Source organism: Coregonus clupeaformis, unplaced genomic scaffold (genome assembly GCF_020615455.1).
Source record: "Coregonus clupeaformis isolate EN_2021a unplaced genomic scaffold, ASM2061545v1 scaf2577, whole genome shotgun sequence".
Taxonomy (NCBI): Eukaryota; Metazoa; Chordata; class Actinopteri; order Salmoniformes; family Salmonidae; genus Coregonus; species Coregonus clupeaformis.
Genome location: NW_025536031.1, coordinates 1 through 19820, shown reverse-complemented (window position 1 = coordinate 19820; position 19820 = coordinate 1). Strand labels below are relative to the sequence as shown.

At 46.3% G+C, this 19820-nt stretch overlaps 1 protein-coding gene across 1 annotated transcript in view; it reads left to right on the top strand.

Annotated features, from left to right (window-relative positions):
* The window catches only part of LOC123488916 (neuronal acetylcholine receptor subunit alpha-7-like), a gene marked incomplete at its 3' end in the record, with an annotated part of 38218 nt that extends 19844 nt beyond the window's left edge, over positions 1-18374 (top strand). The window contains exons 3-5 of the mRNA XM_045219651.1: positions 6829-6863; positions 9771-9881; positions 18262-18374. Of these exons, the coding sequence (XP_045075586.1) occupies positions 6829-6863; positions 9771-9881; positions 18262-18374 (259 nt within the window). The remainder of the gene's footprint in view (positions 1-6828; positions 6864-9770; positions 9882-18261) is intronic.
* Between the last annotated feature and the right edge of the window lie 1446 nt (positions 18375-19820).

The following is a 19820-nucleotide window of genomic DNA, read 5'->3' as shown; positions in this document are numbered from 1 at the left end:
GTGTGTGTGAGTGCGTTCGTGTGTGAGAGAGAACGCGAATGTGAAAATGTGCTGATTTTGCCTTTTGTTTTTGATGTTGATGGTGAGGTCTGTGTGTGTGTGTGTGTGTGTGTGTGTGTGTGTGTGTGTGTGTGTGTGTGTGTGTGTGTGTGTGTGTGTGTGTGTGTGTGTGTGTGTGTGTGTGTGTGTGTGTGTGTGTGTGTGTGTGTGTGTGCGTTTGTGTGAATAATGTAGGAGCGTGGCTCACCATGACCATAGCTCCATCTGGTCACCAGGAGGATGGAGAGGAAGTGGGACAGGTCACAACACTCACCGTCTGACACAAATACACACACACACACACACACACACACACAGCAACCCATTGCCCTGTGTCACAACACTCACTTCCTGGCTCACACACACTCATACACTCATACACACACACACACACACACACACACACACACACAGAGACACACACTTACATACCCACTGAGACAAACACACATTTTAGGATCTGTGAATCACTAGGACTGCACTCTAGGAAAAAACAGTTCTTATAACCAATCTGTTGATCCAACAGGGATGGGACTGGAATTCACTATCCTCTTTCACAATTGGCCCAGCGTCATCTAGGGGAGGGAATGGCATTTGCAACGTTAGGGGTTGTGGGTTCGATTCCCACGGGGGGCCAGTATGGAGAAAAAAAAAATTATGCACTCACTAACTGTAAGTCGCTCTGGATAAGAGCGTCTGCTAAATGACAAAAATGTAATGTAAATGATATTACAGAAGATGACATTTTCACAGTTTTAATTTCCTACACTCATTCATTGGATAATATGTGCTGTCAATCACTAACCCGATCCAATCAGAGCACTCTGATGGCGAGGTTAGAGTGATCCCATTGGGTTTCTTTTCAACCATGACAAAGAAGTAAGGTGTAGCGTAGGGGAAAATACATTAACAACTTAACAGCCTGTCAAAACAAAGATAACTGTTGTAGCCGATAACTCCTTTTCAGGACAACAGAGAAAGGACATTGCGCCTACAAGCATTGTTGTTGAGAATGGACTTACATGGTAAGCAGCTGCACAGCTAGGAGAGAGGAGAGTGAAAGAGGAGAGGGAGAGTGAAAGAGGAGAGTGAAAGAGGAGAAGTAGAGTGAAAGAGGAGAGTGAGAGAGAGAGTGAAAGAGGGAGAGTGAAAGAGGAGAGAGAGAGTGAAAGAGGGAGAGTGAAAGAGGAGAGGGAGAGTGAAAGAGGGAGAGGGAGAGTGAAAGAGGAGAGTGAAAGAGGAGAGGGAGAGTGAAATAGGGAGAGTGAAAGAGGAGAGGGAGAGTGAGATTGAAAGAGGAGAGGGGAGAGTGAAAGAGTAGAGGGAGATTGAAAGAGAAGAGTGAAAGAGGAGAGTGAAAGAGGAGAGAGAGAGTGAAAGAGGGAGAGTGAAAAAGGAGAGGGAGAGTGAAAGATGAGAGTGAAAGAGGAGAGGGAAAGTGAAAGAGGAGAGGGAAAGTGAAAGAGGAGAGTGAAAGAGGAGAGGGAGAGTGAAAGAGGAGAGTGAAAGAGGAGAGGGAGAGTGAAAGAGGAGAGGGAGAGTGAGAGAGGGAGAGTGAAAGAAGAGGGGGAGATTGAGAGAGTGAGAGAGGAGAGGGAGAGTGAAAGAGGAGAGGGAGAGAGAGAGAGGAGAGGGAAAGAGGAGCGGGAGAGTGAAAGAGGAGAGGGAAGGATAGATGGAGAAAGAGGGTGATAATGAAAGACAAGGTGAGCAGGAGAGGGAAACAGAGATAAGAGAGAAAGTGAAGGGACAGCAGAGATAGAGAAGGAACAGCAGAGAAAGAGAAGGGACAGCAGAGATAGAGAAGGGCCAGCAGAGATAGAGAAGGAACAGCAGAGATAGAGAAGGAACAGCAGAGAAAGAGAAGGGACAGCAGAGATAGAGAAGGGACAGCAGAGATAGAGAAGGGACAGCAGAGATAGAGAAGGGACAGCAGAGATAGAGAAGGGACAGCAGAGATAGAGAAGGGACAGCAGAGATAGAGAAGGAACAGCAGAGATAGAGAAGGAACAGCAGAGATAGAGAAGGGACAGCAGAGATAGAGAAGGGACAGCAGAGATAGAGAAGGGACAGCAGAGATAGAGAAGGGCCAGCAGAGATAGAGAAGGGACAGCAGAGATAGAGAAGGAACAGCAGAGATAGAGAAGGAACAGCAGAGATAGAGAAGGGACAGCAGAGATAGAGAAGGGACAGCAGAGATAGAGAAGGGACAGCAGAGAAAGAGAAGGAACAGCAGAGAAAGAGAAGGGACAGCAGAGAAAGAGAAGGGACAGCAGAGAAAGAGAAGGGACAGCATGACATTGTGTAGGGAGGAATGGAGGCAGTAGGATCAATACAAGATAAAGAAAACTAATACAATAATGAGCTGAGAAGTAACAGCAGGAGATGAAATAATACTAGAGTCTGGACAGGAAAGAAGAGGAGAGAACAGGACATAAAGCTGAGATGAAGAGATGGAGAGAGCGGGGGAGATATCGCCTGGGGGACAGAGGGACTGTGGGCTGTCATGTCAGGACCACCCTGCTAGCTTCACTGTACTTGTTAGTACTGTAGACCTACATCTCATAGACTCTATGTCACAGACAGGTTTTTAGATGACAGCCTGCTTTGTACACAGTGGGGTTGAATCCGAACTTCCAAATTTAGGAACTTCCAACTTACTAACTTTACTCAGTCATACGTTGATGTCCATGGGAGACTAAGTGAGTGGAAGTTAGGATTTTTCCAGTATCATTAGATACAGTGGGGGAAAAAAAGTATTTAGTCAGCCACCAATTGTGCAAGTTCTCCCACTTAAAAAGATGAGAGAGGCCTGTAATTTTTCATCATAGGTACACGTCAACTATGACAGACAAATTGAGGAAAAACATTTCCAGAAAATCACATTGTAGGATTTTTTTATGAATTTATTTGCAAATTATGGTGGAAAATAAGTATTTGGTCACCTACAAACAAGCAAGATATCTGGCTCTCACAGACCTGAAACTTATTCTTTAAGAGGCTCCTCTGTCCTCCACTCGTTACCTGTATTAATGGCACCTGTTTGAACTTGTTTATCAGTATAAAAGACACCTGTCCACAACCTCAAACAGTCACACTCCAAACTCCACTATGGCCAAGACCAAAGAGCTGTCAAAGGACACCAGAAACAAAATTGTAGACCTGCACCAGGCTGGGAAGACTGAATCTGCAATAGGTAAGCAGCTTGGTTTGAAGAAATCAACTGTGGGAGCAATTATTAGGAAATGGAAGACATACAAGACCACTGATAATCTCCCTCGATCTGGGGCTCCACGCAAGATCTCACCCGTGGGTCAAAATGATCACAAGAGCGGTGAGCAAAAATCCCAGAACCACACGGGGGGACCTAGTGAATGACCTGCAGAGAGCTGGGACCAAAGTAACAAAGCCTACCATCAGTAACACACTACGCCGCCAGGGACTCAAATCCTGCAGTGCCAGACGTGTCCCCCTGCTTAAGTCAATACTTGTCCAGGCACGTCTGAAGTTTGCTAGAGTGCATTTGGATGATCCAGAAGAGGATTGGGAGAATGTCATATGGTCAGATGAAACCAAAATAGAACTTTTTGGTAAAAACTCAACTCGTCGTGTTTGGAGGACAAAGAATGCTGAGTTGCATCCAAAGAACACCATACCTACTGTGAAGCATGGGGGTGGAAACATCATGCTTTGGGGCTGTTTTTCTGCAAAAGGACCAGGACGACTGATCCGTGTAAAGGAAAGAATGAATGGGGCCATGTATCATGAGATTTCGCGTGAAAACCTCCTTCCATCAGCAAGGGCATTGAAGATGAAACGTGGCTGGGTCTTTCAGCATGACAATGATCCCAAACACACCGCCCGGACAAGGAGTGGCTTTGTAAGAAGCATTTCAAGGTCCTGGGTGGCCTAGCCAGTCTCCAGATCTCAACCCCATAGAAAATCTTTGGAGGGAGTTGAAAGTCCGTGTTGCCCAGCGACAGCCCCAAAACATCACTGCTCTAGAGGAGATCTGCATGGAGGAATGGGCCAAAATACCAGCAACAGTGTGTGAAAACCTTGTGAAGACTTACGAAAACGTTTGACCTGTGTCATTGCCAACAAAGGATATATAACAAAGTATTGATAAACTTTTATTATTGACCAAATACTTATTTTCCACCATAATTTGCAAATAAATTCATTAAAAAATCCTACAATGTGATTTTCCGGATTTTTCTTTCCTCATTTTGTCTATCATAGTTGACGTGTACCTATGATGAAAATTACAGGCCTCTCTCATCTTTTTAAGTGGGAGAACTTGCACAATTGGTGGCTGACTAAATACTTTTTTTTCCCCACTGTACTGGCAACGATGTGCATTTTTATCACTTTTTTCTAAAACCTAGAAGTACTTTAGATTGCATATCTAGTGTATCTCTAAAGTACGATCTCTCATTAAGAGATATTGTAGTGGGATGAACCCGCTGGTAGAGTCCTGTCATTAGCGTACCTCATAGATATTTACATCCAGTGTTTAATTAGTGCGTGTGTGCATGCTCTGCTTACGAATGGGCTCACTGTCTTTAGTGTAGCATTATCATTAACAAGCACCATTAATTTAAAAAAATATTCATATCCACTGACATAATGATCTTTAGCTAAAGGGAAAGAGTTTTAACAGTCTCCCTCCTCTACCATGTCCACGAACAACTTCTACAGTGGGCTGGAATGTTTGTTCATGTCTTGACTTATTTTCATGGTAGTGTTTTACTGTAATTTGGTGACTGCTACCTATGTCAAATTAAATAATGTTATCCTGTATTAGCCTGATGTACAGTATTGAGGCTGTTTAAATACTACCCTCTCAGCCCACAAATGCTGAGATTCACCCTCAAGACGGAAGAGAACAACCAACTCTCTCTCTCTCTCTCTCTCTCTCTCTCTCTCTCTCTCTCTCTCTCTCTCTCTCTCTCTCTCTCTCTCTCTGCTCTCAGTCCCTGTCCCCTTGCTTCTTCTCCTCCCTCCTCCTCCCTCCATCCATCATCGTTCCTGGAAGCCGTTCCAGAACAAAAACAGACCAAATGTTACTACTGTGCCCTGCCAAGATGGCCGCCTTCCAGCTTAAAACACATTTTAACTGCAAGCATTTTGACACTCAGACCAGAGCCAAGGAGCCAAGATCCCCCTCGGCGGTTTAGTTTTCTTTAGTTTAGTCATCCGTTAGTTTAGGGATGAATTTATACGAACCACAGTCAGAACTCTACAGTTATATTAGATACAGAAGTCTCCAGAACTCTACAGTCTGTATTAGATACAGTGGTCTCCAGAACTCTACAGTCTGTATTAGATACAGTGGTCTCCAGAACTCTACAGTCTGTATTAGATACAGTGGTCTCCAGAACTCTACAGTCTGTATTAGATACAGTGGTCTCCATAACTCTACAGTCTGTATTAGATACAGTGGGCTCCATAACTCTACAGTCTGTATTAGATACAGTGGTCTCCATAACTCTACAGTCTGTATTAGATACAGTGGTCTCCAGAACTCTACAGTCTGTATTAGATACAGTGGTCTCCAGAACTCTACAGTCTCTATTAGATACAGTGGTCTCCAGAACTCTACAGTCTGTATTAGATACAGTGGTCTCCAGAACTCTACAGTCTGTATTAGATACAGTGGTCTCCAGAACTCTACAGTCTGTATTAGATACAGTGGTCTCCAGAACTCTACAGTCTGTATTAGATACAGTGGTCTCCAGAACTCTACAGTCTGTATTAGATACAGTGGTCTCCAGAACTCTACAGTCTGTATTAGATACAGTGGTCTCCAGAACTCTACAGTCTGTATTAGATACAGTGGTCTCCAGAACTCTACAGTCTGTATTAGATACAGTGGTCTCCAGAACTCTACAGTCTGTATTAGATACAGTGGTCTCCAGAACTCTACAGTCTGTATTAGATACAGTAGAGTCTTGGGGCTCAATTCAATCTCTATCACGGATGTTCAGCGTTATAGTGCGATAGAAATTGAAGTAATACCTTATGCAGCGTTTACCATGAATGCAGTCTCTGCGAACGCGGGAACATTACATTAAATACAATTTGCACTATAGCGCTGATGAGAATTGAATCGAGCCCTTGAGGTCAATCGGAACAAACCTGTCATGTAGTATCCTAACTATTGATGTACGTTCTGTAGCCTTTAGGAATGATGTCATACTATTATATAGCTTATAGAGTAGCACTCAGAAAGGAATGATAAATCATGAACTGGCATGACACTGGCATGACACTGGCATGACACTGGCATGACACATCATGAACTGGCATGACACTGGCATGACACATCATGAACTGGCATGACACTGGCATGACACATCATGAACTGGCATGACACTGGCATGACACTGGCATGACACATCATGAACTGGCATGACACTGGCATGACACATCATGAACTGGCATGACACTGGCATGACACATCATGAACTGGCATGACACTGGCATGACACATCATGAACTGGCATCAACACACTTTCACTTTGAGTGTTGTATTAACATTCAAAAGCCAATCTGTTTAATCTCCAGTCTTATCTCAAGTTCCTCAGACATACTGAGTATGTCCCAAATTACATTCTATTCCACCCAGAGGGGAGTCTTATTCTAACAGAGATGTATTGAAACACCTTCTGCTCTTCACCCAGAGTGGAGTCTTATTCTAACAGAGATCTATTGAAACACCTCTGCTCTTCACTGAACACATTTCCTCTTTATTTTTCTCCTTCATTTCTTTTTTTTCTCCTCCAGGATGAGAAGAACCAGGTTCTGATGACCAACGCCTGGTTAGGAGCTGGTAAGACTGAACTTCTACCTTTTACTGTATTTGTGTGTGTGTGTGTGTGTGTGTGTGTGTGTGTGTGTGTGTGTGTGTGTGTGTGTGTGTGTGTGTGTGTGTGTGTGTGTGTGTGTGTGTGTGTGTGTGTGTGTGTGTAAGAGAGAGAGAGCAAAGAGAGAGAGATTCTAGTTCTGTGTGTCTGACCCTCATTTGTAGTAGAATAGCCATTTTGTTTGTTTCATTTGCTTGTTTTGTCACGGAGTTGAAGCTGTTGTTTTTATCTTGGACATCATATTATTTCCCTTCCCAACATATGTCCATACTAAGCCCTTGCAAGGAGTGAGGGAGATGAAATGTTCAATTAAAATCTCAAATTATTTATTGGTTTATAGGTTTTCCCCCATGAGACTTGCTGACGCAAACACAAAGCAGATAATGGACTAGAGTTCAGATCTCTGATTGACTTAGCGAGCCAGTGCTGAATGAGAAATGTCCCAGCTGTTTGGCTTAAGGTTTGGGGCCAGAATTTAGCAAGAAGCATTTAAAAGTTAAGGATGCATCCCAAATGGCACCCTATTCCCAATATAGGGTAGGGCTCTGGTCAAAAGTAAAGCACTATGTAGGGAACAGGGTGCCATTTGGGACGTATTCTACATCTTCCATTACTGGTTCTGCGTATGGAAACATACGAGCCAACAGGCAGTCCATCATGTCATACGTCAGTGGAGTGGATAGAATCAAAACATGGAAATCTATCAGATGATAGTGGTAGATTGGTTGGATGTTGGATAGAATGTTTGATTTCTCCCGCCCTGCGTCTCCATGGCAATGTCCAATCAGGGTAGCCTGTAAATGAGGCCACAACCACAGGAGGTTGGTGGCACCTTAATTGGGGAGGACAGGCTCATAGTAGTGGCTGGAGCGGAATAAGTGGAATGATATCAAATACATCAAACACACGGGTTCCATTCCATTTGCTCCGTTCCAGACATTATTATGAGCCGTCCTCCTTCAGCAGCCTCCACTGGCCCACAACCCACCGTCCTGTGACGTTATCAGACCTGTCAGTTTCACTCCAAGGTGAACAGGCTCTGATTGGCTGATAGCTTTTTTCTTTAATCAATCAATTATGCAAGTGTTGGCCTTAATACAGGGTCCCTTCTCCGTTAATGGGCCAGGGGAGTAATTTTTGGGGGCTGGCCGCATCAGTTCGAGATTACATTAACCAAGGGGTAATTTAGGAAGTTTTTACCTGCAGTAGTAGTTGATGCATGAGCTGCTTTAACCCTTTACTTAGAGAAGTCAGCGTTTATGTTCCTTTTCCAACCTGTGTTTAGAGACGTCCTCATGTAACCTAATGTTCTCTTGATCTAAACTGTGTTTAGAGATTTCCTGATAAAAAACCTAATGTTCTCTTGATCTAAACTGTGTTTAGAGATGTCCTCATGTAGCTAATGTTTCTCTTTGATCTATTTTAACACTACTACAAAGCTTCAACATAAAAGACAGAGAGAGACAAGGACAGGCCTCTCTAGGCCTATAAAGCCATGTCAGTTCAGCGATTAGCTACATAAATAACACTGTTAGTCAGGGAGCCTAGTGGAGTTGACATGATGTTGGCATGCCATGAAGTGTACACATACTCATATAAACACACACATAAACACACACACACACACACAAAATAAATGTGCATGCATGCAGGAAAACACACTCAAGCACACACTGATGTTAACGTGTGTGTGTGTGTGTGTGTGTGTGTGTGTGTGTGTGTGTCCAATGTACTGGCAATGAGTTTCAGTAGTCACATCAGTAGATGGACTCCTTTGTGCGTTAGGGAATACACCTGTGGCTAAAACATCTGAGGACACACAGACACTCTCACAGCACATTACACATCATCCAGTTTAGTCATGTCAGTAGAGGATGTGGGGAACCTTTTTTTTTAAGGACTTTTATGTGCTTCTATACAGTGGTGTTACCGTGGCTCCGTGGCCTAATAGATGGATCAGAAGGTTGAGTCACAGCCGAAAACATGATCCAACATCCTGCCACTGGCTACCCAGACTATCTGATTTGATTTGATTTGAACATGATCCAACATTCTGCCACTGGCTACCCAGACTATTTGATTTGATTTGAACATGATCCAACATTCTGCCACTGGCTACACAGACTGTTTGATTTGATTTGAACATGATCCAACATCCTGTCACTGGCTACCCAGACTATTTGATTTGATTTGAACATGATCCAACATTCTGCCACTGGCTACCCAGACTGTTGTATTTTTATTTGAACATGATCCAACATCCACCACTGACTACCCAGACTATTTGATTTGATTTGATTTGAACATGATCCAACATTCTGCCACTGGCTACCCAGACTATTTGATTTGATTTGATTTTAACATGATCCAACATTCTGCCACTGGCTACCCAGACTGTTTGATTTGATTTGAACATGATCCAACATCCTGTCACTGGCTACCCAGACTATCTGATTTGATTTGATTTGATTTGAACATGATCCAACATCCCGTCACTGGCTACCCAGACTATTTGATTTGATTTGATTTGATTTGAACATGATCCAACATCCTGTCACTGGCTACCCAGACTGTTTGATTTGATTTGAACATGATCCAACATCCTGTCACTGGCTACCCAGACTGTTTGATTTGATTTGAACATGATCCAACATTCTGCCACTGCTGGGGCACAAATATAGGGACCACTTATGGGGAGCAAGGTAAAAACTCTGATCTCTCCTCTCCTCTCCTCTCCTCTCCTCTCCTCTCCTCTCCTCTCCTCTCCTCTCCTCTCCTCTCCTCTCCTCTCCTCTCCTCTCCTCTCCTCTCCTCTCCTCTCCTCTCCTCTCCTCTCTTCTCTTCTCCTCTCCTCTCTCCTAGCACTGGACAGATACCTACCTCTCCTGGAACCCAGAGAACTACCCAGGTGTTCAGAACCTTCGTTTCCCCCTCCAATCAGATCTGGGTTCCTGATATCCTCCTCTACAACAGGTAGGCCCTCGCTGCCACGGTCTCAACCAATAAGCATAGAGCTATGATGTATGAATGGCTTATGTTACTGTAATCTACTGTACTCTAGTATGGGAAAAATGGGTCTGGCAAGATTTGGACAGTAGCCTATGTATTTCAGGAGAAAGAGAGCTGATGTTGACCAAACAAACTGAACCAATGTTTGCAGTAGCCACCCTTAGCACCGTTAGAAGAAAGCGTATGTTTCTGGTTTTCAGGAATGCAGTATTTTCAACTTACTTCCATTTCCCCTGAGAAACGGAAGTGGGGACTCGCTCAGGCGTCTTTCTACGCCTGCTACGTTAGTAGTTTAATGTTTTCCTAGAGGAGTTCGATTTGATACACATTAGTCCAGTAAGTAACCAATTAGTAGACGGACAACTCCCCTGTGGTTTGATTTCACCCTCGGTCAGAGCGTGGACTAATGAAATAACTACGAATTGATTGCCTGCAGAAAGTAAACAAACCACTATACCCATGAGGCTTTGCATCTGTGGCCCAGTTCCATGATGGGGTAATATGTAGGAAGTAGCTGGATGATGAAATCAGTGTTTGTGGATTGTCCACTTAAACGGATAGAATTACCAAGGGATTCCACTTCCACTGTAAGTTTTTAAGTTTACATCTGTTGTTTTCAGTGTAGTGCCTAAAAGAAACACTTTTGCTGGTCCATGCTTGTGATGATAAAGGAATCCGCCGACACTGTACTCTGTTCACAAGGTTTATTATAACAAAGAGTTTACAGCATCAATTTTGACCAACACCTGCAGATGTCTGGAGATAGCAACAGCCAAATCAATAATTCGCTATTCCCCCTATTCTATTGTTCAAGACATGGTTTTATATCCTTTATGACGTATTATGGTGTGATTCTAAAAAACCAATCCCTGGCCATTACATATCCTCTTTTCCAGGAATTTAGTAATGCTTTCCAGATGTTTCCAGCACAGTAGAGTACACCATTTTGCCACATCAGCAAAATCTTAGGGCCAAGTTCCCTCTATCACACTTTCTGCAACAATCAGCATTTCTAGACTGTTTAAGATACTACATATTCCCCCCTTCGAGACTAATTAAGTCTCGAAAACAAAAAGAATAGGATTATGACAAATAACAATTCTTGCTCTTGAGTAACTTTAACAATAAACCAAAATTAATGGAGATTAAACACATGTTTATATAGACACATTTTTGTATGTAGTGTAAATACATTATTATGGAGTGTAAATGAATTGTCATGGAGTGTAAGAGCGAAAAACCTGTCTGGCAGCTTTCATTCCAAATATCCATCAGTCAGTCAAGACAGGAAAATTCTCTCACGGCCCCTCTGCCCTAGGCGACCACCTAAGTACTCCAGATCAATTCATACATCTTCATGAATACATTTTTAAGCTATGATGCAATTGAATACATATGAAAAACCCCAGCAAACAAAATACAATCAAAATGTCCACATTCAGGCTGGTCGAACCCATCGGACCCTCCTGTGGATTCTCTCTGTCCTTGCCTAGACCCCATATCCCTAAACTTCAACGAAATAAACAAAAACATCTGAGGTCCCCACATGTACCCAACACAGAAAACATAATTGTTCAAAAATTAATACAGAAAGAGTATAACACTGGAATGTAGTCCACAACACTTCATTTCCTCCACAGTGTCGTCTTTCAATGCAACGTTGATGATGGAATCGGAACATTTCCACTCCTTCCTTGTTCCACTTCCTCCAGTCCATTCATATTGTCCATGTTTGAGTATTTGAGTCCCTCTACTTATTCCCCCCATATGCTTCTGGAAGAAAAGAAAATACCAAACAGTATCTTTTGCAAACAACACATGCAAATTAAAATATCAATGTCAACTAAAATTGATATATGAAGGTATATATAAGATTATATATAAAATGAATCACATTCCATCATTTCCCCCCTTTGATTCATATCAAAACACTAAATATCACAATAATATGTAAAGACATGAAAAATGATCGGATAATCAAAATGGATATCTATCCATCAATACTCCATCTAGCCCTATTTGTTTATCTCCATCAAGTTCAGTAACAGCTAACAACGGCATCTGAGTGTTGTCCCCAGGCATCACGACTCCAACCCATCTCAATATCATAGCCTTCGCAAAAGTCAACAACAGAGTACAAAAACAAAACATCACACACAGCGCTATAAGAGCTGCTACCAAAAATCTGAACTATCACTGCTCCCACTGGGCCCAACTGATCTTGCAACCAAGCCTTCGCTGACCATCCAGCTCCTTCTGACTGACCAAACGCATCCCTTATACTCTTCAATGCATCTATAACACTAGTGATATTATCGGAACTATCGGGATCAAAAGTATAACAATCATCTCCCGTCAGATTCATAGCCACACATAAGCCACCTTGTTTGGCTAAAATATAGTCAAGAGCCATGTCATGTTTCAACAACGTCAGTCTGTGACTTCTCTGAGTATTTGACAGAAGATCAAACCCTCGTATTGTTTCATTTGCAAAACCCTGCAAAGTATAGGTAATATTATCAATGTGATCTGCCAAAATGTTACACCATACCATGGAAAAAGTCCAAGTCCCCACTTCTCCCCTAGACTTATCCTCCAATGGTAGGACTCCAAACTATTAAATTGTGCCATTTCCCTTTTCACTCTATTTCCAGATCTAGAATCAGATTTAGCAGTGTCCGATGCCTTTTCCCTTTTTGGATAGTATAAACCTCATATGGAAGTTTCAACGTCGACATGTAACAACATCCTGTCCATCCATAGGGTAAGAATATATGCTTTATCACCACAAACCCACCAAATATCTCGAAAATTCCCAATAGTCACATTTCCAGGCAAAAGCTGATCTTTTACCATCAAAGTCCTTCTCTTTTTACTAGATGGAACATGAAAAGTTACTTTATATGTCTCACCACTAACCTTACGTTCATGCTTATCCAAAGTCATCATATACTCATCACAATCTGATATACCCATAAACATACCTGGTCCATCATATGTTTTATTTGAACAAAAACAGCTTCTAGCCCTTATTGGTTTCACCTCCAAAGCTTCAGGAATCGCTGTTAACTGATTTTCATTCTGATCTAACAAATTGACATAGGGTAATTCATTTAACCAAGAGCAATTAAACTTAGGCCTAAACAAATGTCTCGACAATGACATCATCATATCTGTTACTGATTGTTGCTGATACAACAACCATGATAAAGCATAAGATTGACACGCGGTTGATAGAGGTTGAGCCACTGTCTCTAAGATTGAACCCCACGTGCCTGGTGATGGAATTCTCAGCAGACATGGACCCTCAAGATTCCTCACTGATCTTACAGAATGAGTTAACTGCTGGAACCATAGATTCCTACCTGCCCATCCATCTTTAATTTGCAAAACAGAAGAGTCAAATCCATATGCCTTCCATTTAGTTTCTCTCTTCCCTAACGAGCGGTATTGATCAGATATATGTTCTTGCTTTCCATCAAAATCCAATAGCTCATCCTGTACCCCCGGGGATAGTATTCTGCACTATTTCAGATGAATGTACATGATTCACTGCTACCATCTGTTCTCCTATTTCAACACTATCCTTACTATCATTTACAGCACTCTCCATCTGTATCACAGACTTCTGAGTCACGTTTACTACATCCTTTAGTTTCAGGAAAGTTGTTGTTGGTGTCTGTGTCACATTACCGGGGCTTGTTATCGCTGTTGTAACATTCATTTCTTCCAAAGTTATTGTTAAAATAGTGGCTTTAGTTGATGTATTAACACTCTTGATTAGGTCCAGTGGCAAAGTTACAGATGTCCTCTGTGTATTTGTCATGAGCACTCTCTCCCTGGTAGCAACATTAATTGCATTCAATTATCTTCCACTCTGCTCACCTCTCCTCTACTCAGCCTAACTAGCTCCAATTCTGCTCTTGCTCTTGCTCTTGTTACCTGGCCAGCTGCACTGCATTTCCCACTCACCATCCTCACCTTGCCTCACTCTGTTCTAATTACTCTGCCAGCTGTACTGCATTTCCCCACTACCTCTCCCAGTATATCAAGCCCTGGTTTTTCAGCCAAGCCCTGTCAGATCGTCTTCAAACCCGGACTCAGTAACCTGCCTGTCTGCGCTCTGACTCCTGTTTGTGATACCGATCCTTTCTGATTGCCTCCTGTTCTACTGCCCGTCTATCCCAACCTGCCTTCTGGACCTGACTACTCGATTTCAGCCCTCCGGTAACTCGCTATTTGCTTTCTGTCTCTAACCAATGATATTTGCCCAGCCCTGATCTGTACTTCTGCCTGCCATTCATATTAGCAGCCAGTGTGTGTGTTCCCCCAGGTCTCCGACTCACCAGATGAGCGTGTCGACGTTTCACTCACCTCAGCCCGATACGCCGGCCTCCATCACTGGGGAACACACACACTAAGCACTTGGACTGACACCCCCGGACATTTGCGGACTCTCGAGCACAGGTACTCCACAGGAGGACCCTGAAAGACCCCCTGACACCCTGGGACTCCTCTTCCGCCTGTAACCTTGAATAAAGAACGAATTTGAACTTGGCGCCTCTTGGGTCCTCTGTTCGTGACAGAACGATCTGACCATCAGGACCCAGCGCACTCCCTGACCACGATGGAGGAAGAGCCAGAGAGGACTGCCCCACAGCGACTGGAACGCTCTGAGGGAGACATAAATCGGATGGCTGGCGACATCAGCTCCTTCTCCAGCTATTCAACCAGCAGCAACAACAGTTCCAACTGCAGCAACAACAGCCAGCCCAAAGCCCTGCAAATTCACTCAAGCCCGGCTACTCCACCTGCACTCCCCCCTGGTCCTTTTGTTCCTGTACCACCGACATTCTTCATCCTCCGCTGGAGGTCCTGGGCCTGCAGGCCTCGCAGTGCGGCCACCAGATCCCTACGCCTCCTGAACCAAGGATTGGGAACCCGAACGCTTTGATGGCAACCAGCAAGTAAGACCATTCTCGAGCAGCTGTCAATCCAGTTTGTACTACAGCCCAGGACCTTTCTCAACAGAGGGAGCCAAGGTGGGGTATGTCATCACACATCTCACCGGTCGAGCTCGCTGGGGGAACGGCGGAATTCGACCGGCAAACCTCAGCCTGTGCCTCCTTCAGTGCCTTGAGGAGGGAGATGTTAAAGGTCTTTGACCTAGGCTCGCCAACAGCCGAAGCAATACAAGCTCTGCTCACCATCCAGGGCACTCGGACAGTGCAGACTCTCCATTGACTTCGTACTCCTGGCCAGTCAAAGCTCGCAACTCCAGAGGCACTGGTGCAAGCCTTCCTCCAGCAGCCTGGTTGACTATACTGGCGGACGAGTTTCTATGACCTCGCCTCAACGCTTGATGCCACGGTATTGACCTTGCCGCTCGTGATTGACCGGCCGACAGACCGAGGAGGAGAAGGGTCGCCGTCAACCTGCCATCCGTACCGGGTCGATACCGCTTCGTCCAGGCCTCGCTCGTCAAGTCCCATAGCCAACCTGCTAATCAAAGGCCTGAGCCCATGGAGATTGGCCGGCCTCTCTGACTCCCGAGAGCGCCGGCGCCGCTAAGCTCCAACCTTGCCTCTACTGTGGTGGCGAGAATCACCGTGTCGCTACTTGTCCGGGCAAAAGCCGCAGCTCACCAGGTAAGGGGAGATCCGGTGAGCTTCAACAAGCTTCCTTCTGTCTCCTCCATCCGAAAGACCTCTGCCTCATCTCCGCTCTCAGCTTTCTGACAAGACCTACATTGGCCGCCCCTCAGGATTCCGGAGTCAAGAACATCATGGACTCTGAGCTTGCACAGCAACTGGGCGTGAAATCCATCACTTCAACTGACACAACCCATTCCTGCACTCCAGCCCTGGATGGGCATCATCTTGCACTGTCACTCATATCTCCGCCTGTGACAATCCTGCCAGAAACCACCAGAAACCATCCAGTTTCACCTCCTACACTCACCTGGCCAACCACCTACTTGGATACCCGTGGCTCAAACAAAGCACAACCCCCCACATCGACTGGGAGACAGGCACAGTCCGTGAGTGGGGAAGGTTGTCACCAGACCTGTTTAAGGGGGCCACTCCTGCCCGCTCACCGGCAATGATCTGAAGCGATCTCGACATATCTAATGTTCCGGCCTGTTACCACAGCCTGAAAGAGGTGTTCAACAAATCCAAGGCGACATCTCTACCCCCACACAGACCCGTGACTGGGCGCCGGGATGATCTCCTGCCTGGCACAGTACCTCCTAAGTGGTCGCTCAGATTGTCAGCCCCGGAAAGAAAGGCCATGGAGGACTACATTAATGACTCTCTTGCTTCGGACAATTAGGACTACGCCCTCGCCGAAGGAGCGATTCTTCTTTTGTCGGCAAGAAGGACGTGCCCATGCATAGATTAATGGGGTCTGAACGCATATCACGGTTAAGAATCGCTACCACTGCCCTTACTGCTTTTATCCGCCTTCGAACAAGGTAGGAGCCACTGTATTCACTAAGCTGACCTTCGCAATGCTTACCATCTGGTGCGCGATGAGGAAGGGAGACGAATGGAAGACAGCGCTTCAACACACCAACCGCCACTATGAATATCTCGCCATGCCCTTCTCGCCTCACCAATGCCCTCCCAGCAGTTTTTCAAGCTCCTAGTGAATGAGGCATCCTCAGGGACATGCTAAATACGTCAGACGGTGTACCTTGGACGATATTTTAATATTCTCAAAGTATTCCTGTCAGAACACACGCATCACGTCCGGTTGGTCTTCAAGCGCCGCCCGGAGAATTTTCTTTTCGTGAAGGCAGAGAAGTGCTGTAGTTCCATGCCAAGACCGCTTTCATTCCTGGGGTATGGTGGTGACCGAGGGCAGCATTCAGATGGATCTCACGTGGTTGCGTCGGCTGTCACTTCCTGGCCAGTTCCTGAGTCTCGAAGAAGTTGCAATAGTTCCTGGGGCTTTGCCAACTTTTATAGGAGATCTAATGTGTTTCCATAGCACAGTGGCTGCACTCCTCACGTGCGCTAACCAGCACTAAACAACCGTACTCAACACACCGCTGCCGATAAGGCCTTCAATATCCTCAAGACATGTTTCACTTCTGCTCCCATCTCCAGATGCCAGATGCAGCAAGGCAGTTTGTGGTGGAGGTGGAGCCTGACGTGGAGTGGGTGAAAGCTTTCAAAAAGAGCAGCTGAGGATGGCAAGATGCACCTCGTGCTTTCGACCTGGCTGGCCAACTCCTGCCGTAATGCAACTACGACATTGGGAACCGCTGAATGTTGGCTGTCAAGCCGCCTCTGAAGAATGGGCGTGCACTGGTTAGAGGGGTCAAAGGAACCATTCAGAGGTGGACAGACCACAAGAACCTGAGAGGTCCATCAGCCAGGAGGCTGAACTCCCGTCAACAGCGGTGGTCTCTGTTCTTTACGCGCTTCAATTTCACGCTCTTCCTACCGCTCCGGGATCTCGTAACATCAAACCTGCATGCTCTTCCCCGGATGCCAGAAGGACGAGACCACCGCCATGACAGCTCCCATTCTTCCCAGCCACTTGGTCAGTAGCGGCCCTCACCTGGGGGATCGAGAAGCAGGTCATGGAGGCTCTTCGACCAGCCAGGTCCAAGTACCAGCGCCCAACCGTCTGTTTGTTCCAGCAAATCTCTGTCACCTGATTCAGTGGGGGCACGAACTCTGCCTGGCCTGGGGTCCTGGCATCACTGACCTTCATCTGGTCCGCCAGCGGTTCTGGTGGCGGGAGAGACGTGGATGTCTCGAGAATTTATCCGAGCTTGTCCCACTTGTAACCGAAAAACAAGACTCCCAACCAGCCTCCTGCTGGGCTGCTGCAACTTCTACTATACCTGCGAGGTTCTGTCCCACGTTTCACTGACTTTGTTACGGGCCTTCCGCCTCTGACGGACACAAGGTCATCCTTACCATTGTTGACCGCTTTAGTAAGATGACCTGCACTCTGCCCCCTCCCAAACTACTCCTACTAAAGAGAGATCTCCCAGGTGGTCCTGAACATGTGTTTTGTATCCATGGCCTACCCCAGGATATAGTGTCAGACCGGGGCCCGCACTCAGCAACCTTGGAAGGAGTTCCTGTCATCTCCGGCCACCGCCTAGCCTATCGTCTGATTCCACCCGCAGTCAAACGGCCAGATTGAACGATAAAGAACCAGGAGCTGGAGAAGGCACTGAGGTGTGTGGCTTCCCAAAATCCCCGGCCTGGGCTTCAACACCTGCTCTGGGTGGAATATGCCCATAATTCACTCACCAGTTCTCCACCGGGCTCTCCCCTCTCTTTTCAGTGTGTCTACGGTATCAACCTCCACTGTTTGCCAGCCAGGAGGCGGATAAAACCGTCCGCCTGCTCTTGCAGATGCCTGCCGCTGTCACGCACTTCTGGGCCCAGGCTCGCACTGGTGCTCCTCTGAAGTCTGGAACCAGCTACCCGCGTGCGCAACCGACGAGGACCCCAGCACCTACTTACCGGGTTGGCCGGTAGCTGTCTGGCTGTCTGCCCGATCGCCGCCGCGGTTGCATTCACGCTGGCCCTCGCTCATTGGTCCTTTTTCCTGTGCAGAAAGTCATCAGTCCAACGGCGGTCCGATTTCGAGTTGCCCGTTTCCCATGGCCCACTCACCTTCCACGCTCGCTGGGCCAAGCTGTTCCATGAAAGTCCCCTGGTCCCCGCAGCTCCGGGCGCCACCTCCTCCGCGCCTCAGAGATGGCGGTCCTGTTCACCGTCTTCAAGGTTGCCCGCGCAGCGGCGTAGTCTCAGCCTGTTGATTGGGAGGGATATGGTCCAGAGGAGAGGGGACTCTGATCCTGGCTGTGAGGGGGATAGTGGACTGACCTTTATCACTGACTTCACCGACTACATCCTGATCAGCCTGCAATCCGTAGGGCTGGCCCAAGAGGGGTTCCTAGCCGTCCGGCCCGCTCTGTTCTGTTCCCAGTGCCTGTCCTGTCTCCCGACCGTGACCCTCCAGCTCCTTCTGAGGATGAGGAGATTCACTCGACCGCCCGGGAGGAGTTCTGACCCGCCGCCTGCTCCTCCACCCTCCCGGCATGATGTTGTTCTTGGGACTTCTGGGGCCCCTTGAGGGGGGGTCCTGTCATGACCACTCTCTTTAAAAACATTAATTGCATTCAATTATCTTCCACTCTGCTCACTCCTCCCTCTCTCTACCTTGTGCCTAACTAGCTCCACCTGCCCTGCCTTGCTCTTTTGTTACTTCTGGCCAGCTGCACTGCATTTCCCACTCACTCATCCTCACCTTGCCTCACTCTGTTCTAATTACTCTGCCAGCTGTAATGCATTTCCCACTACCTCTCCCAGTATATCAAGCCCCGGTTTTTCAGCTAAGTTCTCTGTCAGATCGCTCTTCAAACCCGGACCAGTAACTGCCTGTCTGCGCCTACCCCTGTTTGTGATACTCATCCTTTCTTGACTGCTTCCTTGTTCTACTGCCCCGTCTATCCCAACCTGCCTCTCTGACCTCGACTACTCTCCGATCTTCAGCCCCTCCGTAACTCGCTTTCTGCCTTCTGTCTCTCACCACGAGCATTTGCCCAGCCCTGATCTGTACTTCTGCCTGCCATTCATATTGCTGTTGTGTGTGTGTTTCCCCCAAGGTCTCCGACCACCAGATGAGCGTGGCCCAGACGTTTCTCACCACCTCAGCCCGGAGACAGCCGCTCTCCATCACTGGGGAACACACACACTAAGCACTTGGACTGACACCCTCGATATTTGGTGACCCCCGAAGCACAGGTGTACCCACAGGAGGACCCTGAAAGACCCTGACACCCCCTGGGACTCCTCTTCCCGCCTGTAACCTTGAATAAAGAACTCTGAATTTGAACTTGCGCTCTGGGGTCCTCTTCTGTTCGTGACA